Source organism: Carettochelys insculpta, chromosome 16 (genome assembly GCF_033958435.1).
Source record: "Carettochelys insculpta isolate YL-2023 chromosome 16, ASM3395843v1, whole genome shotgun sequence".
Lineage (NCBI taxonomy): Eukaryota > Metazoa > Chordata > Testudines > Carettochelyidae > Carettochelys > Carettochelys insculpta.
Window position 1 is genome coordinate 22247455 of NC_134152.1, and position 15652 is coordinate 22263106.

The window sequence follows — 15652 nt, forward strand, 5'->3', positions numbered from 1 at the left end:
CCCTGGACTGATTCTCTGAGATTCCACACGGGGAGATTGAAGAGTTTTGTTACAACTCTCCTGATACAACCTGAATCATCCACAGCAGTTCTGTTTTTAAAGAAAAAAAGCAGCCAAGAAGCCTTAGACTGAGGCACTAAGTAGCAGTTAATTATAGCTGTACCCAGCCACCATGGGAAAGTTTATTTAGCAAGAGAAACCTGCTATGACTTTCCTAGTGTATCATAGTAATCTTAAAAGCAATGGCAAACTCTGGCATTTAAACACAGCCTCAGAATTGTGGAGCGGTCCAGAGAGGTCCACTCTGTTTAGATTTTATTTCTATTTTAACTTCTACGTGGTGTTGGCCGTTCTGTTTTTTCTCTTCTCAGCTGCTGAAGAGCATATCCCAACCAGACACTATTGAGAATACTGTAAGCCATTCACAGTATGCCTAGTATTTCCCCTCGTGAGATGTAGCACATGATACAAAAAGGAAAGCCATGGATATACCGCCAACAATGATCCCCATCTAAGCACATATTGATTTAGCACTTGCAATCTAAGATGGTTTGACATCCAGCTGTTGCAAAGAACCATTCCAAGAAAACTGCAGGTTTATAAAAGAGGAGCTAGCACTTGCCCTGATCCCTGTAACAGAAAATAAAGCAGTGAAGAAAATGTAGGACTGCCTAAGGGAGCAACAGATAAAACCATTCAGGTCAGGCCTGCTGATGGAGGGGTCAGGGGAACGAGAAAAGGAGGCAGTTGCCCTGGGCCCAGCATTTCAAAGGGGCCTGGAGCTCTGCCATTGCTCCTACTTTGGCTCCATGTGGCTCTGAAGGGGTGGGGAGGGCAGTGCGGCAGGGCTGGGCGGTGCTAAGGGCTGACTGCCATAGGCCCCATCCTTGGCCCCCCCTCCTTCTTGGGGTGCAAAGACATGCCCCTCTCCCACCTTGCCCTGCGGCTCATGGGGGCTGTGAGCCCCAGTGTGCAGAGTCAAACAAGCAGCTTCTCATTTTGTGCACCTACAAGGTCTGCGTACACAAATGAGGCAAAATATGTCCTTGGAAAGTTAGACTGAGACAAGGGAAGCTGAGGGCATTCAGTCAACTTTGTGCAGCTGGAAGCCCTCACAGTCCCATCTCAGTATCACTGTCCCTGTTGTTAAACGATTGTTACTTTATTGTAACATCTAAGGTGGCAGAATCCCATTAGACAACCACTTTACAAACACATGCTAAACTACAACCCCTCTACCAAAGAGGTTATGACAAAAGGATGCATGTGAATAAAACAAACAAAAGGAGGATGCTGGGCCAGGAGGGATCAAAAACAAATAAATCTTAAAAGTCATGACTATTAATTGCAGAGTCATCTTTATAGCGTACGGCCTTCATTCATACTCACAGAAATCCACCAGCAGGTACTTAGTTTCCTTCAGCGCTCTGTCAAAGTTGCTCTTTTTCAACACCAGAATGTTGTTCTCCTCTTTGATTTGGGGGAGTTTGGCTTTCTTTGGCTTTGTTTCCTTTGGGCCTATGCCATCTGCTGCTGCAAGACCGGGGAGAAACAGTAACACAAGAAATAAAATCCACAGCGTCTTCATCCTGCACCTTTTGCACTTCTCAGGCACGCAGGGATCAAAAAAGACTGAGCTGAATATTTGCTCTTAAAATAGCCATTACCTTATCAGCAGACCACGTGGCTAATTCCCACCTGATAACATTGATAGCAAAGCCTGCCTTGAGTGGAGTCAGCCTTGCTCCACCCCACAAAAGTCAGAGCTGTTAATGGGAGTCTGTATTTCCGCTCCAGATCCCATCTGAGGAAGTAGACTTTGCCAATGAAAGCTCATGACCTCATATGTTTGTTAGTCTCTCAAGTGCCACAGGGCTGCTTGTTATAGAATGTAGGGAATGGTACCTTTGTCCTTACTTTTTGGAGCACCAGGAGAAACAGGGATGGAAATACATTATGGAAAGGGATGTTATCTCGTCAAAGGACAAACCAAAACTGTTAATTACAAGTTGATAAAAACAAGTCTGCAAAGAAAGGTGATAACATGTCTGTGGATGGTGATGAAGATGTTAGTGATTCAGATCAATACAAATATAAAATAAAAGCTCTGGAGGAACTAGTCAGATATTTTTAAATCATGCCTCAGATTATATCCGCCATTTTAGCAAATGATTGACTAGAAATGCTAGATTAAGCTGTAATTGTATTTTCTTTTCGGCATTGATGTAGTAGGGCTTTATTTGAAGCCGGTCTATGGAGACAGTCCACTGACATCAGTGTGCTTTGAATTGGGCATATGATACAGCTGGTACCATATTCTCTTATCAAGCAAATAAGACTCATAGGGCTTGTCTACCCTAGCTCCCTATTTCAAAGGGAGCATGGTAAGTAGGGTGTTGGGAGTTTATTAATGAAGTGCTGTCGTGCATAAGCAGCACTTCATAAGCAAATTCTCCCCTGTGGGAACTCCAAAGTGTTAAACCTCGAAGTACCAGCTTGTGTATAACTGCAGCTCACCCACCGGTACTTCAAAGTGCCCGGGGTACTTCGAAGTCCTCCAAATTTTGAGGAGTAAAGGGACTTTGAAGTTGCCTGGGCACTTCAAAGTACCAGTGGGTGAGCCGCAGCTACCCACAAGCCAGTACTTCAAAGTTTAGCACTTCGAAGTTGCCATGGGGGAGGATTTGTTTAATGAAGTGCCGCATATGCACTACAGCCCTTCATTAATAAACTCCCAACACCCTACTTACCGTGTTCCCTTCGAAATAGGGAGCTAGGGTAGACAAGCCCATAATGAAGTAACTGGGAGCTGTGTCACAAAACAAAAACAAAAAAAAGCAGTCCTATAGCATCTTAAAGACTAACAATATTGTTTATTAGGAGATGCGTGTTCATGGGAAAGACCCACTTCTTCAGATCTGAAGAATAACTTATAACTGAGAGAGAGAAACTAAGAGAAAAAACTGAGGAATAAGCTGTGTGTACATCTCGATTGCCAGATATGATCCTATAGAAACACTGTTGCTAAATCAACAAATACAAAAGGCATTTGTAAGAACAACTCACAAAAACTAGAAAGAGGTTGGCCTGACTTTGGTTGTATTTTCCAGAATCTGCTCTTTTCAAATTATTTCATAAGTGACATCCAGGGAATGAAAAAGTATCAAAGAATGTGTTGAGACCTGCATGGAATATCTTGAGAGAAACATCGTTTCAGTAGTTATCTCAGAACACAGTCTAAAGTCTTCTAAGTAATAAACCTACAATGACAAGGTCATTTGTTCAAACAGTTACTTTTCTCTCTTTGCCACTGAAACAAGTAATAAGTAACCTATATCCTTCATGAAGTCCCCTTATCAGAGAATCCACAGTATGTTGTGAAGGGTTATTCATCTGAAAGTGATGGAGGGAAGTTGGAAGAAAGCAGGATCGTTTATGAAGCAGGCCTGCAGGGGCAGTTGGTAGTGGGGAAGGGAATTTTTTTGAATTGTGCAAAATATGGAAAATTCATGGGTATAAAAATCATTCACAACAAAAACAGTCATTCTGCGTTCACAACCCTGATTGTAGGAAATAGGGCTTTATGTCTTTAGAGCAGGGGTCAGCAACCCCCAGGGCGGGTGCCAAGAGGGGCACACGAGCCAATTTTCATTGTCACATGAGGCAGGAGTCTGCCCTGCCCCCATGTAGCCAGGAGCTTGCCCAAAGCCATGCTGCCTGTGGATTAACAAAAGAACAGCTAATGCTACCAACCACCACCTAAATGCTAAAGCTCTACATCTTAATTTATTAAGGAAGCTGTTCGCAGACATTTTAACCATAGGACAGTGATCAGAGAGAGAGTGGGGCTGGTACTGGATGAAGGAGGTAACCTAGTAACAGATAATGCTTTTTTTTTTGGCGTCAGTCTTCATGGACAAGATCAGTTCCCAACCTACGGCACTAGGCAATGCACTATGGGCAGGAGGTGGGTAGCCCTCGGTGGGGAAAGAACAGATTAAGAGTTATTTAGAAATGCTAGTGGTACACAAATCCATGGGTCCAGATTTAATGCATCCAAGGGTGCTGAGGGAATTGGCAGATGTCATTGCAGAGCCTTTGGCCATTATCTTTGAAAACTTGTAGAGACCAGAAGAGATCCCAGATGATTGGAAAAAGGCAAGGAGGACAATCCAGGGAAATGTAGATCAGCCAGTCTTACCTCAGTCCCCAGAAAAATCATGGAGGGGATCCTCAAGGAATCCATTTTGGAGCATTTGGAACGGGGGAAAGTGATCATGAATAGTCAACACGGATTCACCAAGGGCAAGTTGTGCCTGGCCAATCTGATTAGGTTCTATGATGAGGTAACTGGCTCTGTGGACATGGGAAAGTCAAAGGATATGATATACCTTGACTTTAGCAAAGCTTTTGATTCAGTCTCCCCCAGTATTCTTGCCCATATGGATTGGATACAGGGATTTTAAAATGGATAGAATGCTCGCTTGATGGACAGGCCCAGCAGGTAGTGGTCAGTTGCTCAAAGTCTGATTGGTGGTCAGTTTCAAGAGGAGTGCCCAAGGATCACTTCTCGGACCAGCACTGTTCAACACCTATATTAATGACCTGGATGAGGTGAGGGATTGCACCTCTGCAAATTTGCAGATGACACTAAGCTAGGGGGTCAGGTAGATATACTGGAGGTTAGGGAAAGAGTCCAGAGTGACCTAAACAAGTTGGAGGATTGGGCCAAAAGAAATCTGATGAGGTTCAACAAGGAGGAGTGCAGAGTCCTGCATTTGGGATAGAAGAATCGCAAGCACTGTTGCAGACTGGTGGCCAACTGGCTAAGCAGCAGTACAGCAGAACAGGACCTTGGGATTGTAGTTGATGAGCGGCTGGATATGAACCAACAGTGTGCCCTTGTAGCCAAAAAGGCTAATGGCATATTGGGGTGCATTTGTAGAAGCACTTGCAGCAGATCTAGAGAAGTTATTGCCCTCTACTTGGCACTGGCGAGGCCACATCTAGAGTATTGTGTCCAGTTCTGGGGACCCCAGTGTGGAAAGGATGTGGCTACATTGGAGCAGATTCAGAGGAGGGCAACGAAAATGATTAAGGAGCTGGACCATATGACCTAGGAGGAGAGGTGGAGAGATTTGAGCTTTTAGTCTGCAGAAGAGAAGATCGAGGGTGATTTGATAGCAGCCTTCAACTTCCTGAAAGGGGTCTCTAAGGAGGATGGAGAGAGACTGTTCTCATTTGTGACAGATGGCAGAACGAGGAGCAATGGTCACAAGTTACAGGGGGAGAGGTGTACATTGGATATTAGGAAAAACTATTTCACCAGGAGGGTGGTGAAGCATTGAAATGCGTTAACAAGAGAGGGGGGTGGAATCTCCATCCCTAGAGGTTTTTAAGTCCTGGCTTGACATAGTCATGGCTGGGATGATTTTGTTGGGATTAATCCTGCTCTAGGCAGGGGGCTGGACTAGATGACAATGACTTAGATGTCCCTTCCAGGCCTAGAATTCTATGATTCTATTCTATGATTCTAGGTAAGTAGGACTATTAGTGACTTTAAAAAGTATCACTGGCACTGGGACCATACCCAGAGGTCAAAAGGTCAAAGTTCACCACTCCACCTCAGAAAGGTTGCTGACCCCTTTCTGCATAAATACTGACTGTTGCAGAACTGGAAGGTTAGCTGGCAGTTAGCATTGTATGCAGTGCAATAGTAACCATGTTGGTCCAAGGATATTGGAGAGACAAGATGGGTGAAGTAAAATAAAAAATTGTCATATACGTATGTAACCCCAGAGGCACTGAGACCACATACTAGGGAGAGTGAAGTCTCTGCACTGCTGCCATGGCTGAGTGCTAACTGGCCCTTAGTTCATGTGATAGAGCACAGAGCTTTAGCTCCTATGGCTGCAAGCTGATTCCCTTCTGCCAATGACCCAGGTCTGTGGGTGTTGCACATGCACTTTTTGGTAAGCCTTTTTTAAATGGCCATTCACATTAACATGTGATACCCTTATTGGGATATTAGTCAAATGCAACACACAGACATTTGGGCCCCATCTGTATGCACTTCCCTTCATGTGCAAGTGTATTTTGACATTTGAAACATTCTTTTAAAATCAGATACGAACAAATATGTTTTAAAGTAATTTAATATATTTTATTCTTACTACTGATACCTTGGTAGGCACTTTGCTCTGAATTATCACTTTCCAGCTAAGGCTTTGCAACACACAAAGAGCTGTTTATTTAGGCTCATCGTAGTTTTGTAAGGTAAATAAATATTACTGACCATTTTACCATGTCCACCTCCACTGAAACTAATGGAAAGGTTCCCGCTGACTTCAGTGGAGTTGGGACAGTCCCAAAGTGATTTGCCTGTGACCGTACAGGAAGTCTTTGGCAAATGAATGATTAGAATATGGATTTCTTGACAGCCAAAGGTAGGTTTGATAACCTCAACATTATCCATGCATCTGTATTCTACATTTTTATGCACCGTTCCGCTCAGATCAGACAAACGACAGGATGAATGACAGTCCTTTAAAATACTGTTTTGTTTAAAGATGATATACACCTTACTTATAACATATATCTCTGCAAAGTTATCCACCTGAACTGAGCTGAAAAGAAGAGCAGATGTCTTTGGAAATCCCATTTTAGGCATCCTTCTGTCACTTCAGTGGAGGTGGATACAGTGTAGATTTGTTGTGTCCCTGTACTGTGTGAAAAATAAAGTCATCTGAAGTTGTTCAGAGAAATAATGGATAAACTTTATTCATTATTATAAAACCTTTTCAAATATAGTATAGGGCCATCACTAAAACAGAACAGTTTATTAACTTCCTACGCATTAAAGAAAATAGAACTGGAGAAAGTGAAGTGTACAAATGGTTAAAAAAAAGTCAGCATTTTTATTAGTTCATGGTGTTCAGTGTGGTGAATTGCCATCTAGCGTACATTTAGGGAACAGCAAAGTCACATAAGCCACTTTTTGTGTGATGGTGTAATTAGAACATAAAGCTACCGTAAGGACTTGTGGCTCTCACAGTGTCACTGTGCAATCTCCAAGTACTATGAAACACACATTTTCCAACTGACGACGCTGTACAGTTTTATTAACACTTTTCTAAAACAGATTAGGTCTCTTTTACCAGTGTAAATCAGGAGTAACTCCACTGAAATAAATGGAATTACATTGGTGTAAAACTAATATGAATGGAGAATCAGGTCAGAAGAGAGAGACTAGAAAGCAGAGAGTTTGTTGTACTCATTACTTGATAATACTGATGATAAACTATGCTAATGGAAAACTTTACTGTAATTGTTTACAAGCTCACAGTAATAATTAAGGTACACAATGTCAGATTAACAATACAGAAAATCAAGTGAGGCACAGATAATTTGTATTCTGTTGGCATTCATTTTTCCAGCTGTGCTTACCAGACAGCTTTCATGATGTGGCTGTTGAATTTTGTTGTTTGTTTTTTCCATTGCAGATGAATGATCCACCACGAACATTCAATAACTTTTTCACATAGTTGGATAAGTCAGCATCATGAGGACCATATTTAAATTACGAATTCTGCAGTCCTTATGGTCTCCCCAGTCACCTTCTAGATTATTCCACAAAGATAACAGGCATCTTGTGTCTCAGATTGTTTCACATTATGAATCTATAAATCGGTGTGAACAGGAACTACCAGAATATTTCAACTTTCCAAGTGATGTCTTAGACAAATGGTCCCAGCTGGAAAAGGTACCTGTTCTTTTACATCATAGCTATTGGGTCAGATCCTCATGTGGTGTAAATCAAATACGGTAGAGCTATGCTGATTTACACCTGGTGCAGTACTGGTCTTCTCTGTCTCAGAAATCCTGGTATCTTTAAGGCAGCAGCTACAAAAGATAATTTGCCTTTAATGGTAGAAACACCTTAATTTCTCTCTGTTTCTCTAGCAATAAAGGATCAACCCATGTGTCAAATGGTCCTTGTTCTTTCTTAGGGTACATCTTCACTACAGGGAAGATCAACCTTCCTGCGGTTGATCTTCCAGAGTTCGATTGAGCATGTCTTGTAGGGACACGCTAAATAGAACTTGCAGGGCACCTGCATTAGGGCTGGTACTCCTGCTCCTCACAAGGAGTAAGGGAAGTTGGCAGGAGCAAACACTCCTGTCAACTTCCTTTGGTGAAGACAGCGCGGAGGCCTGAATTAAGGTATGTCAACTCCAACTATATAATTAACGTAGCTGGAATTGCATACCTTAATTCGACCTTCTTCTGTAGTGTAGACCTGCCCTTAGTGGCTACGTCTACACGTGAAGCCTACATCGAAGTAGCCTATTTCGATGTGGCGACATCAAAATAGGCTATTTCGATGAATAACGTCTACACGTCCTCCAGGGCTGGCAACGTCGATGTTCAACATCGACGTTGCGCAGCACCACATCGAAATAGGCGCAGCGAGGGAACATCTACACGCCACAGTAGCACACATCGAAATAAGGGTGCCAGGCACAGCTGCAGACAGGGTCACAGGGCAGACTCAACAGCCAGCCGCTCCCTTAAAGGGCCCCTCCCAGACACACTTGCACTAAACAGCACAAGATACACAGAGCCGACAACGAGTTGCAGACCCTGTGCATGCAGCATGAATCCCCCGCTGCAGCAGCAGCAGCCAGAAGCCCTGGGCTAAGGGCTGCTGCACACGGTGACCATAGAGCCCCGCACAGGCTGGAGAGGCAGCGTCTCTCAACCCCCCAGCTGATGGCTGCCATGGAGGACCCCACAATTTCGATGTTGCGGGACGCGGATCGTCTACACGGTCCCTACTTCGATGTTGAACGTCGAAGTAGGGCGCTATTCCGATCCCCTCATGAGGTTAGCGACTTCGACGTCTCGCTGCCTAACGTCGAAGTTAACTTCGAAATAGCACCCGACGCGTGTAGCCGCGACGGGCGCTATTTCGAAGTTAGTGCCGCTACTTCGAAGTAGCGTGCACGTGTAGACACAGCTAGTGTCAGACTAGATTCCCTAAATGATCACAAAGGCCCCTTCTGGCCTTAAAATTGATGAATCTGTATTGGGTTCCCTGGGTGGGGCTGAAGTGCCCAGGTTGGGATGGGTAAAAGGCACATCCTTCTACACTGCTGACTTCTGCAACATTCTTTGCAGATCTGATCTCCTGCTCTGAGTCAGAGCAACATAAGCACTGCTCTAAGGTAGACTGGATGCCTAATGCCACTGGTGTTGTCTAGTACTTGTACCTTTCATGAGCAAGTCCATCTGTGACCAATATGATGCCTTATAGATAGTTTTCCGCACCATAATCTTTATATGTGTGACATATATACAAGGGGAAAAAGCAGTCCTGTAGCACTTTAAAGACTAACAGTATAATTTATTAGCTTTCATGGGACAGACCCACTTCTTCAGATCTGGAAAACCCTGATAAATGATAACTGAGATGAAGAAAAATTGACAGAAAGATAGAAAAAAATGAAATAAAAACCGACAAATCGTCTAAATAGGACAGAAGAAGGAGCGGATGAGGGAAGTTTTCTGCCAGTGGCTATTAGGTTAAATAGGCTGTCTGGGATCACTACGAATACCAAAGGTGGGGAAATTGTCCTTGTAACACATAAGGTAATTGATATCTTTGTTGAGTCCGAGGGTGTTTATGTGCACAAGGCATTAGACTGAATCTCCATAGCGATCTCCCAGATACACATGAAGTTATCAGAGTCTGGAGCCTTTGGGTTATAACTTAGATCATTTCATATTATTTTAACTTTGTGAGTTTTCTTCTAGGCTGGGAAGAGACCTGCAGCTGCAGCTTTCTGGTGGATAAATGATAAGGGAGATGAGGTAAAGTGGAGCTTTGAGGAGCTGGGATATCTAACCAGAAAAGCAGCCAATGTACTGTCTGACCCATGTGGATTGCAAAGAGGAGACCGAGTCATGGTGATTCTACCTCGGATACCAGAATGGTGGATAGTGAATGTGGCTTGCATGAGAACAGGTTAGGAAAAATATTTGGATATTACTTAATGTGGTGCAGAAAAAAAATCTACAGAGATCTGGAAGTCATAATGAATTTAAAAAGAATATGTAAATTAATAAATTGTTAAGACAATGTGCCTAATAAATAATAATAGTTACTATTATTATTATTTGTACTGCAGTAGTGCCTCAGAACCTCAGTCACAGACCAAGACCCTAATGTGATAGGATGATACAACTATGCAGCTCTCAATTATAGCCATGAAGTGGCTTCCTGTGATGGGGTGAACTAAGTCGCAATACCCTCTAGGGGAGGCCAGAGAGCTTGCCACACCCCAGGGAGGAGCAGACAAGAGGTCCTCCAGGGAGGATAGAGTAGCTGTCTCAGTGGCAGCCAATCAGGGCATGACAGGCCAAAATAAAATAAGCTGCTGAGCTAGGGCCAGGCATTTCCATACAGGAGCTCAACCCAGGCAGATACCTATGCTGCCTGGTGGCCCAGCAGCACTTGGACAGCTCTGAGTGAGTTCTGAGCTTTGGCTTGGGTAAGACCCAGGCTCAGTGTCTGGAGACTGGCCACAAACCTGATGAAGGAGCTGACAGCACCCTGGACAGGATGTGTTGGATCCCACCCTTAGGACTCAGAAGGCAGCAGTCAAGACCACACAGAATGCCCTCAGCCGCAGAGGGATGCTTGAGTGCGTGCCAACCCTGTTACACTTCCCCACTGGCTTCAATTAAAGGCCAAATTTGGCCAATCATAGTATAACTGAAGATAGACTATATTAATTTGATTTGGCAAAACACTTAAACAATTTGGGACAGGCCACTGATGTGGGGAGATGGAGAAGGGGGCAGTTGCCCCGGGACCAATAATTGAAAATGGTGTGGGGCTCAGGGCCCTTTAAATCACCATCAGAGCCCTGCAAGGGGCTGTCTCGACAGCACTGAGGATGGGCTGGGGCAAGGCATGCCGCTTCTACTTGAGGCCCACCCTTCCAGGGCCCTGCTGCTGAGCCCCAACCTGCCATACACACACTCACACACACACATTGTTCAGGGGCCAGTGAAGTCCGTCACCAGCCTTGGTGTGGGATAACACATTGCTGTTATAATTTTGCACATTTTATGTCATTTGAAAATTGTATAGGCATTCTGTTCACTCCATCATCTGATTCATCAATGAACATATTGAATAGTGCCAGTCTGTCCTGGCTCCAGTATGCCAGTGTTCTTCTTCGAGTATCCCCGCGGGTGCTCCACAATAGGTGTCGGGCTTGCCCGGCGCCGCAGATCGGATCTTCCAAGCAGTTTCTGCCGGACCGCGCATGCGCCGGCGCGCGCCACTCCCTTGCGTGCTCCTGGCCACGTGCGCGATCCGGTCCCCGCCAGTTCCTCTTAACCGCCGTTGGCTGCAGACGGAATCCGAACTAGGCTAAGGCCAAGTAGCGTATTCAATGACTTTAACTGTTTTTCTTTAAAGTTTTTCAAGTACTTAGGCTACTGCAAGTTAGCCGGTTGTTATTTTTGCAAAAAAAAACAAAAAACAAAAACAAAAAAACAAAAGCAACAAACAAACTACAAGCGGGACAGCTTCAATCCAGTCCCAGTAACAAGCGCCGGAGGCCAGGAGCATAGAGCCATCAGCCCTCCTGCTGCGGCAGGCCATCGGAAGGGGAAAACAGCACAGAGAAGGTGCTAAGTACCCGTTTAACAACTGAAAGACTCACCAACAATGTCCTCTTCAGGATTTAAAAAATGTGAGTCCTGCCGAGAGGCGATGCCAGCGTCCGATGGGCACAGTCTATGCATAAGGTGCCTTGGGGAGTCCCATGTTGCACAGAAATGCTCCTTCTGTGCTAAATTAACAGCCAGAGCAAGGAGAGACAGGGAGATGCGGCTTAAAATGCTGCTTTTTGATAAGGCCCTCCAGCCAGACGTGCCGGAGCGGCCGCAGCAGGAGGGACCCTCCAGGGCCCATAAAAGGAAAGCTGCCTCCCTCACCCCATCAGCGCAGAAACGGAGGAAAGCCTCCCCAGCCCGATCCCTGCCGGCAGCAACAGCGAGCGGGACGGGAGGAGCGAGCAGCCCCCAGCCGCAGCAACAGCTGATTGGCAGCGGCACGGAGAGCCACGTGGAAGCGGCTCAGCCTCCGATAATCAGCCAGCCGCCCCGCACCGCAGGCAGGGCGGCGGCTAAACAAGCGCCGGTGCCGGCGGCACCGCAGGCAGCGGCACCGACCCCCGGGGAACCGGCGGTGCAGAGCACGCAGGCACGCAGCCTGCAGGCACCGAAGGACACCGCACGTGCGGCACCGCCTTCGAGCGTGCCGAGCACGGTGCGGACGGGGCCGGGATCCCCTGTGCGTCAGGGGGCGGAGTTACCTCCTCCAGGGAGGGGGAAGGCTGCACACAAGAGGAGGCATTGCAGCCCCTCTCCGGACAGGGCTGTGGAGTTGCTTTCTCACAGCCCTCCGCTTATGTTGCAGACTCCAACCAGAAGGCAGGGGTCCCCCCTAGCCTACCCGGAGCCCCCTTCTCCATTTTTGCAACCAGCCTCACCCTGGCTGGGACCACCTTCACCCTTCCTGGGGTTTGAACCGCTGGACTATTATGCAAAATCGCTCTCTCCAATGTCTCGACGATCTCCCTCCCCCAGACGCAGAGGGTATGCACCAAGGGAGTGGTCTAGGTCACCTTCCCAAGAACAGTGCCTATACTGCCATGGTCGCCCCTACCACGCAGGGCATAGACACCATCGGCAATCTACTAGAGAAAGATCCCCACAGACGATCTCATACCCCCGAGGGCAATTGCAACCGGGGACAGAGACTCAAGCATCTCAGGGGGGACTGGTTATGGAACCCCGAGATTTTCCCTCGCAAACCTCTAGCGAGAGGGTGTACCATCACCAGCAGGAACCGGAAGGGTCCAGAGAGACGTCCCCCAGCGGTTCCTCGCTCTCCTCCCCGGACGAGGCTACGGCCCCGGGGGACGTCCATCCTCCGGACGATCTCAAACAGTTTCAAGAGCTGTTTAAGAGGGTGGCCTTCACGCAAGGCATCCAGACAGCAGAGGTGCAAGAGAAACACCATAAACTCCTCAAAAATTTGAGACCTCCGGCCTCCTCCAGAGTAGCAATACCGCTTGATGAAGCGATCTTAGAGTCCGCCACTACGATATGGCAGACCCCTGCGACTATTCCGCCTGTCCAAAAGAGAGCGGATAAGAAATACTTCGTGCCGGCGAAGGGCATGGAGTTCCTGTTCAGCCACCCACAGCCATATTTCTTGGTGGTGGAGTCGTCGCAACAAAGATCAAAGACATCTCAATTCAGGACAGGGGAACAGACAAAGATGCCAAGAAGCTAGAGCTGTTCGGCAGAAAGGTCTCCTCCTCCTCCACTTTAACGTTGCGAATGGCAAATTATGCAGCACACTTAGCGAACCATAATTTCCACAACTATTCCAGGTTAACCTCCCTCATGGACTCGCTTCCAGAGGACAAAAAGCCGGTGCTCAAGGCCATAGTGCAAGAAGGCTACGCGGCCTCGAGGACGGGAGTTCAGATCGCCCTGGACGTTGTGGACACAGCAGCATGTTCCACAGCAACGCCCCTCCATACACAAAGAAAAGGTACTAACCTCAACAAAGACGGTACCAGTACCAGCAACAGCGCCCCCAGTACCACAGGGGTTACGAGCAAGGGCGACTTCAACAGCACCAGCAGTACAGAACTCCCAGGCGACGTTCACAACAGAGCCGTGCGTCCTCGGGGCGGGGCCAAAGGCCACAAGTTTGACATACAGATCCAGGGCTGCGCCATCACTACCATCGCACAAGGTCATCCGAAGCGACTATTCCACCATCGCCTCTGACCATTCTACGACCAGTGGCAAAGGATCACCACAGACAAATGGGTGCTGGAGATCATAACCACGGGGTACGCCATCCCCTTCCAGTCGCTCCCACCGTCACGACCTCCACCCAAGCCCCACCTCCAGGAGGCCTCCCATGTAGCGAGGCTCAGGCAGGAGGTGGACCATCTCATGCTCATAGGGGCAGTGGAAAGAGTGCCGGAGCAACTGCAAGGGAAAGGGTTCTACTCCAGGTACTTCCTCACGGAGAAAAAGACAGGAGGCTGGAGGCCCATCTTAGACCTTCGCGGCCTCAACAGGTACCTGCGCAAGCAACGTTTTCGGATGACCACAATCGCCTCCATCCTTACAGCACTGGACGATGGAGACTGGTTCGCAGCCCTCGATTTACAAGACGCGTACTTCCACATAACTATCCATCCGGCTCACTGGCGATTCCTCCGGTTCATGGTAGGCAACGAACACTTCCAATACAAGGTCCTACCATTTGGCCTCTCCTCGGCCCCCAGAGTCTTCACCAAGACCTTGGCAGTGGTGTCAGCCTACCTGCACAGACAGGGGGTATTTATTTTCCCGTATCTGGATGACTACCTGCTCAAAGGGGCCTCGAAGGGGGAGGTTCTGCGCATGATACGCGTCACAGCAGGCACGTTCTCTTCACTCGGCCTGGTTATCAATCTGGCAAAATCGAAAATAGACCCCACACAGGACATAGAGCTCATAGGGGCTCGCATAAACTCGGTTACAGCGAGAGTATATCTACCAGAGGCTCGCTTTCGGGCCATCGGTTCCCTCGTGCAGGTCATCACCTTCAGCCCTACGGTGCCGGTTCTGACGTGCTTACAGCTGCTGGGCCACATGGCAGTGGCGACGTTCGTAGTACAGAATGCCAGGTTACACATGCGCAGCATGCAGCACTGGCTGGCGAGTGTATACAAACCAGCAGTACACACCATTCACAGGGTGGTGTCGCCCACAGCCGGGGTGCGCAAATCCCTACAATGGTGGGTAAACCCCAGGAACCTGCTAACAGGGGTACCCTTCCACCAGCTGCAAATATCGGTTTTTCTCACTACAGATGCCTCCCTCATAGGGTGGGGAGCGCACATGGGCGAAGAGGTGACTCAAGGACTGTGGTCACCCACGGAACAGTCACTACACATAAATATACTGGAGCTCAGAGCAGTGTTCAACGCCTGCAGACACTTTCGAGACCACATACAAGGCAAAGTCGTCGGGATCAGTACAGACAATACCTCCACCATGTTTTATATAAACAGGCAAGGAGGAGCTCGATCCCGTGCCTTATGCGCGGAAGCAATCCGCTTATGGAACTGGTGCATCGCCAACGATATAATCTTGAAAGCCTCATACTTGCCGGGTGCGCACAATGTGAAGGCAGACCAGCTGAGCAGGCGTTTTGCTCTCACACACGAGTGGCAGATCCGTCCCGATCTGCTACAGCCGATTTTCCACGCATGGGGTTTTCCCCAAATAGACCTGTTTGCCACTCAGCACAACAAGAAGTGCCCACGATTCTGCTCCAGGGCAGGACTGGGATGGGGGTCCCTGGGGGACGCGTTCGCGATCCCGTGGAGGGGCCCCCTGCTTTATGCGTTTCCTCCCACAGTGCTGATCCACAAAGTCTTGCAGAAAGCCAGGAGGGAAAGGGCCCGGATGATCCTGATAGTCCCAACGTGGGATCGACAACAATGGTTCCCCCTACTCCTGCGCATGTCAGACCGTCCACCGATGCCTCTTCCGGTGG

At 47.5% G+C, this 15652-nt stretch overlaps 2 protein-coding genes across 3 annotated transcripts in view; one reads left to right on the top strand and one right to left on the bottom strand.

Annotated features, from left to right (window-relative positions):
* The window catches only part of PDILT (protein disulfide isomerase like, testis expressed), a 50858-nt gene extending 49217 nt beyond the window's left edge, over positions 1-1641 (bottom strand). Inside the window, exon 1 of one of the 2 annotated variants that reach the window (XM_075011060.1) lies at positions 1390-1640. In XM_075011060.1, the coding sequence (XP_074867161.1) occupies positions 1390-1588 (199 nt within the window). In that variant the 5' untranslated portion in view covers positions 1589-1640. Of the gene's footprint in view, positions 1-1389 lie in introns of both variants that reach the window. The other variant, XM_075011059.1, reaches the window with a different exon arrangement.
* A 5920-nt stretch (positions 1642-7561) lies between these two features.
* The window catches only part of LOC142021525 (acyl-coenzyme A synthetase ACSM4, mitochondrial-like), a 38327-nt gene continuing 30236 nt past the window's right edge, over positions 7562-15652 (top strand). Inside the window, exons 1-2 of the mRNA XM_075010428.1 lie at positions 7562-7762; positions 9817-10027. Coding sequence (XP_074866529.1) covers positions 7562-7762; positions 9817-10027 — 412 coding nt within the window. The remainder of the gene's footprint in view (positions 7763-9816; positions 10028-15652) is intronic.